The sequence below is a fragment of the Brachycentrus maculatus genome, unplaced genomic scaffold (assembly GCF_059751285.1).
Source record: "Brachycentrus maculatus isolate JH-2025_06_01 unplaced genomic scaffold, ASM5975128v1 h1tg000620l, whole genome shotgun sequence".
In the NCBI taxonomy this organism is placed as follows: Eukaryota; Metazoa; Arthropoda; class Insecta; order Trichoptera; family Brachycentridae; genus Brachycentrus; species Brachycentrus maculatus.
This window is the reverse complement of record NW_028281358.1, coordinates 45,007-51,814: the sequence shown is the minus strand read 5'-3', so window position 1 is coordinate 51,814 and position 6,808 is coordinate 45,007. Positions and strand designations below refer to the sequence as shown.

Sequence of the window (6,808 nt, the reverse complement as noted above, 5' to 3'; positions counted from 1 at the left end):
TTTATATTTAATCAATATTACCTTGGACTGGTACCGGAAGCGGAGGGCTGATCACCTTTCCTTCATGTGTTGACGATCAAGATAACACTGTGTTTATATGGTGCGTAAAAGGGTTTGAATGAAAACAATAATTTTAATATTGTATTTAAAACACACGGAAACATAAAATAAATTTTGAATTCAATACCTGCTAAAATATGAAGGGTGGATATTAATTATGCATACTCCACATATTAATGGATATTAATTGTATAAACTCTACATTTTGAAATGCAGGTAAAAGAAATAATAAAAACATAGATGGTGATTTGGCCGGAATTTGGATATCTGACACATTATATTTTCTATATTGTAATCAAGCTGGATCACGAATCAGGTGAAGCTTCGGCACCTTTTGGGCGTTTGTGCACTACACGAAATTTTACCGTCCGGTACTTCAGTTAGCGTTTTAAAACGATGATTGCCTTGGATTGGCTTGTGCTTCTGTCCATCTTTCTTCGGATCGGTGCGTGAACATGTTGCGCGTAAATTCGATCACGCTAAAATGTCGTAGTCGCTTTTATTTTTCGAAACCGGACTGCCGGACGGTGAAATTCTGGGTACTGCACAAGCCCCCTTTGGGATTGTATCAATGAAATAGTAGTCAGTGCCAGGATCAAGAAAAAAGCGCGATTGGTAATGAAATTGAATATAGTTAGAAAATTAGTTCCGACCCTTAACATTGAATATAATTAGAAAATTAGTCCCGACCCTAAACTTTGATGGTCAGTCCATGCGAAGCAATATCCAAATTTGATGAAGTTTGCAAGAATATACCTTTTAGCTCCATGCAGTAGCGTTTATAGTACGAGGTTGTTTTTTAAGCCAGCCGTATCTGCGAAAACAAGCGCAATAGCCTTTTGCCCACAATTGCAGAGAACATTGTGGTCATTCAACATAGTTTACTTTTAGCTAGATTAAGAATATGGTAGGAAATGCGATGACTGAGCATTTTCTGTGTCTTTGCACTGATTAAAAACTGATTAACTTTGCACTGTAAAAAAAAATGTGTTTATCCATGAAATCTCAAATGCAGATAAAGTAACCAATTAATTGTTTGAAAAAAATACATCTACAATAGGTATGTCCATATTTATTTAATTGCTATAGTATAATTTTAAAAAGTATTAAAATTAACATAATTAAGTATATTGCAGTTCATACACAGTAAATGTGTAAACTTGATAAATAAAGCAAGATTTTATTTCAGTGCCCTTTATCATATATGTATTATTGTTGGTGGGAACAAAATAAAAATACTGCATAAAATTTAAAAACTTAAATCTAAAGCACTCAATGAAAAAAATGGTTTGAAAAAATCCTTTTATATTTATCTGCGTACATATTATGTACAAAATATTTTTCATCAATACCATACCTAATACAAGTTAGAAGGAAATTAAATATATCCATTAAAATAATTGTTACTCAACCTACCCCGATAAACATCTTCAGGTAGGAGAGTAAGTTTTTTTTAAATATATTTTATTAAGAATCTTTTTTGGAATGACACAAATAGATTTTTGCTGTTTTAAATATGGAAAATTAAACATAATTATATATAAATTAGTTAGTCTGTGATAATAATTGAATGTCATACATGGTCAAAAGTGGGAAAAGAACACAGATCTTATTGTTAATTTGGTAAAGAGATGTATGAAAAAAACTCAAGAAATTCTGTAATTATTAAAAAATCTAAATTTTTCGCAATAGGAATCTGGTCACATTTTCAAAAGGGAATAAAGCCATGCCACTCAAAGCCACGTTTTGGGCCCAAGTGCATTTTCCTTTAAGATAATATAGATATTCACATATAAGATACATAACTGTTTTTAATTTAAGATACAAAACTGTTTTTAATATAAGTTTTCTTAGTAAATACCACTATTTCTTAAATTCTACTGCGACACGTTTTTCAGTGCATTCCGCATCATTTTCATTTTCAAACACCAAAATGATGCGGAATGCTTCAAAACACATGTCACAATACATTTGAAGAAATAGTGGTATTTACTAAGTAAAACTTAAATTGAAAATGGTTAGATTTTACCACAAATTGACTGCCGAATCAATTAATGAAATTAAAAATAACTGAACTGAAAAACTTAAACGAACCAAAAAATTGCATTTTTGGTAGATACAAATTACAAAAGATTTTTTTTTTTGCGTACGCTACATGATTAAATTGTTTCAATTATTGGAATAACAACTGATATTTATTCCTCTGAAGATGTCCTGATATTGTCGTTATATTCCGACGGTCAAATTGCTTTTAGAAGAATAAGGCGTTGGTGGGAGATCATATGGGACAGGTAATCTGTCGGGGTCGTCTGCCTTCACAGAGAAGAAATTTTGTTTTATCTGAAAAATAAACAAAACGTTACACTAATTGAAATTTTACTTGGTAAATACCACTTTTTGTTAAAAAGCATTATGACACATCTCTCACTCCTTTCAACAACGTCATAAATCAAAAAACTTGATTTTTCAGGAGATCATTTTTAATTAACTAACCATCACGCCGCTTCCCCGTAGGGGTAGGCAGAGAGAATAGAGCGCCACACCACTCTGTCTTTGCAAACATTCTTCGCCTCCTTCACGTTCATGCATCTCCTCATACATACCCGCCGATTGTTACGACTCCTAACCTGACCGCTTTCAAGTATTTGGCATACCTGATCATGCCATGTTTTTCACGGTTTTATCGTTTTTAAAGTTTAAAAATATAATAAATATAACTTTTTACAGTGCAGCAGATCTTTTTAGGTAAAACCTGAATGTTTTTTCTGCATCGAAAAATATTTAGTGTTATTTAAAAAATTAATTAAACGATACCTTTTCTTCAAAATGCAAAAACAACACTTTCTGCCCTGTAGCGGGTAAATATTAAGTTTAAAATATGCCGCTTTTGCTGGGATATAGTACATTTTTTGGGCATTTCGAAAACATGCACAACTGAAAATTGACAATTTTTGATATATGACGTTGTTGGAAGGAGTGAGCAATATGTCTTCATGAATTCTGCATCACTTTCCAAAACCGTATGTGAAGCTTTGTCATTTAGAGTTGTGTAAAAAATCACTAGTTGCCTAAGAATATTCTCCTTGCCTATTATGTACTAGGATTTATAGCATATTCAGTTAAAGTTGCTGACAATTGACCGGAAGCAAGTTGGTGTGGACATCGCACAGGACATGCTGGAGACTCTGATGGATGATCTCAACTTCTCAATACGCTCCCTGTAATTGCTGGCTTTTTCCCGTTGAAAGGGACCAGATCTCAGACCAGGGAAGACGTTGCTTCCGGCAGTGGCAGAACCGTTGGGAGAAGTGTGTAGCAGCTCAAGGGGGCTACTTTGTGTCATTTAATTGTATCTCAATAATAGTTGCTTTTATGAATAAAAGTCGGATACTTTTTGAACAGACCTCGTAAATCTTATATGGGAGTGTATGTGTGTATGTGTGCATGCGCGTATGTATGGTATTTGTATATGTATCTTTAATTAACACGGTATTTGTATTTATGTATAATTTTTGTGTCTCAAATTTGATATTGTTTTATTTTTTCAATTATTCATAACGTAACAAATCTCACATTACGTACTACATGATCCAGCAACATTTTGGTTGAAAAGTAAACTTTCGGGGTCATGAAGTCCCCCGCTCAGTTGATGACAATAATTAATACTTACTACAAACTTGGGCAAGAAGAGCACCCCCACATCGTAAGATTGGATGTTGCTCTGTAAGTTCCCCCAGGACTCCGGGGCCAGCGGGGCCGAGGTCAGCAGGAAGAAGGCGGCCTTCGTAGAGTCGGGAGACACGCGCAGGTAGGTGTTCATGTGTGGCAGCGCGCGCTTTCTACCCAGCTTAGTCGCGTTCCAATCACTTAAATCACAAAAATATATTTAGTGACACTGATTTTAAAATACTTGAAAGTTCATAAACATTTTTAAGAAAACTTAGTTGCTGCAGAAAATATACACTGTTTTTGATGTCAGTTGATGCAGAAAATAAACACTGCCTGTTCCTCCCAAATTAGTTTATTCAAAAGTTTTATTTTATATTTCATTTAACTTCAACACTGATAACACAACTCGGCCTAAGCAATGGATAGACATTGTCTTATCGTTAAAAAGATTTAAAACAATGTATTTTTTGCAAGCGCCTTAAAAATTAGTGCAGTTTTATAAGAATTTGTGCATTTTTTTATAATAAGATTATGTACATATTCGAGAAGAACAAAGAGACGCAGTTCATTGACTCTCATATGTTTACCACCACAAAAACTACCTTAAAATAGTATATAAAGCGTGGAAGGACCAATACTTCTTAGATTATAATTTTAAACGTAATACATCGCGCTCTTTGCCCTTTAATTTTTTAGTACTGAGTATAACTTGATCGGAATCGGTGACCTGTTTTCTTCAGTTTTCTTGTGTTTTTTTCTACTCAGTACTGTTAAGAAGCGAAACATCAAACAGCGAAACAATATATTGGCGTCGCTTTGCTCCTAGTTTTATAATTTTGACAAATAAATAATTGTTTCCAACTGTGCTTTTCCATCTTCATCTTCGAGTGTTCCAGTACCACTAGTCGTTACGCTGCCTATGTCAATTGCTGCAGAAATAAAGTCGACCGTGTTATATTCCAACTGCCTTCAAAATTAAACAAAATAAATTGAATGAAGATTGGCACTAAGAAGGAAAAAATACAAAACAATACTATACCATACATTTAATAATCTAACTAATTTTTAATAACCTTTTGTTGTCAACATATACATTACTTCAGGTTTAAATACTTGCCACAGGCTCTTTTTTATATTACTCCCCGCGCCAAAAATTTTCGTCAGCGGGGAGAAGGAAATTGCCAGAATGTTCCCTAATGGAGAGATTAGGAATAAAAAGGGGTTTCTGGTATCCCCTAGAAACATAAAGTAAGCGGGGACGAGCAGCCGTTGGTGGAGAGGCCATTTAGCGAGTGGCACAATACATTCTTATTGAAGTAATCAAGATGTATATAATTTATATTTGAAGCAATAACTTTGTGATTTTCCAATTGAAATCAAATATAACTTCATTTAAAATCCGATACAAAGAGCATACAAGATGTCTAAATAATAATTATTTTTCTGAATTTGACAATCACCTGATATCACGAATCTGATCAAAATAAAGGATTAAATATATTACACGCATGCAACAGAGGACTTAAATTAGATTACTTACAAATATTAGAAATCAATAATAAATTACTAATAAATACACAAGGGGTGTGCTTGGAGTATGAAGTGAATATATAACCTCTCTACTCAAATGTCAACCTCACCTGCATGTGGTGCACCCTGCTACGCTGACGAGGCTCTGACGACCGAGAGTCTCCCGGAATAAGGAGGCACCTCTACAAAGCCAACGGCCTTTGGGGCGGATGAGCTAAGTAGAGTGGGACAATCTCTTGTCCCCAAGGTGGGAAACTGCCTTGAAAGGGCGGATGAACCAAACAATGTGGTCAACGGCTTGAGGATGCAGAAGGCCAGAGGGATACCACTGCATTAAAGATCCTGAGGATTCCCTAACCCTGGTTAGCCATAAATGTCGATCAACAACTTAAGACTTACTGATCATGGACCTCGGACCCCAAGATCCGGCAGGAGAAGGAACAAGGCTTCTCAGGTCGTCAACCAGCGAAACCCTTGTGACAACAAATTCAACATTGGTACTTGGAATGTTAGAACCATGCTACAACCGAGCAAAATCGAAGAAATCTCTCAACAAATGACACAAGCAAAATTAGATATCCTAGGTATCTCTGAAACAAGATGGGCGGGAAATGGCGATTATGTCAAAGACGACTTGAGAATAATTCATAGTGGATGTGAAAAAAGAGGCAGCAAAGGTGTAGCAATCATTTTGAAAGGTGGATGGAAGAACAGCGTCCTTAACACTTTTCACGTAAATGAAAGAATCATTATGATAAAGCTACAAGCCCAGCCCACAGACATGTACGTCATACAAGTGTATTTTCCAACATCAAGCTGCAACGAAGAAGAAATTGACACCATGTACGAACAACTCGAGGAGCTGCTGAGACTTACCGAAAACAAATCAAATGTGATTATTATGGGAGACTTCAACGCCTCAGTCGGAAGTCAAACAACTGATCAAGAATGTATCGGAAAGTTTGGTTTAGGAAATATGAATGAAAGAGGAGAAAAAATGATAGAATTTTGCAAGCAGTCTGAGATGATCGTCACCAACACAATGTACGAAGTCCCCGAGAGAAGGAGGTACACGTGGAAGGCCCCCGGAGACACGAGGAGATATCAAATTGATTACATTCTAGTAAAGAAAAAATATAGAAATCAAATACGATCTAGTCACTCATACCCTGGAAATCAAATAGATAGTGATCACACTCTAGTCAAAGCGGTATGCAATATTAGATTTAAGAAAATAATCATGGCCAAGAAAAAGCACTGGTGTTTGGAAAAATTAAAAGATATAAAATTAGTAAAAGACTTCCAATCAACTCTAGTAAAGATTAATAATGAGATAGAACCAACTTCTTGGGAGACAATGAAAAAAAACATCAATGCAGCATGTGACGAAAGTATTGGGAAAAACGTCCTAGAACCCAGGAAACCATGGATGAATCAACAAATACTAGAATTAATCAAGGAAAGAAACAAACTAAGGAGTAAAGATTATGTCAAATACAAACGGATCAAAAATCAAATTACAGACCAATGTCGCAATGCAAAAAATGAA

At 35.1% G+C, this 6,808-nt stretch overlaps 1 protein-coding gene across 1 annotated transcript in view; it reads right to left on the bottom strand.

Moving 5' to 3' along the window:
- Positions 1-1,112: 1,112 nt before the first annotated feature.
- LOC148301003 (uncharacterized) overlaps positions 1,113-6,808 on the bottom strand; it is a gene marked incomplete at its 5' end in the record, with an annotated part of 49,555 nt that continues 43,859 nt past the window's right edge. The window contains 2 exons of the mRNA XM_088273948.1: positions 1,113-2,400; positions 3,731-3,926. Coding sequence (XP_088130074.1) covers positions 2,287-2,400; positions 3,731-3,926 — 310 coding nt within the window. The remainder of the gene's footprint in view (positions 2,401-3,730; positions 3,927-6,808) is intronic.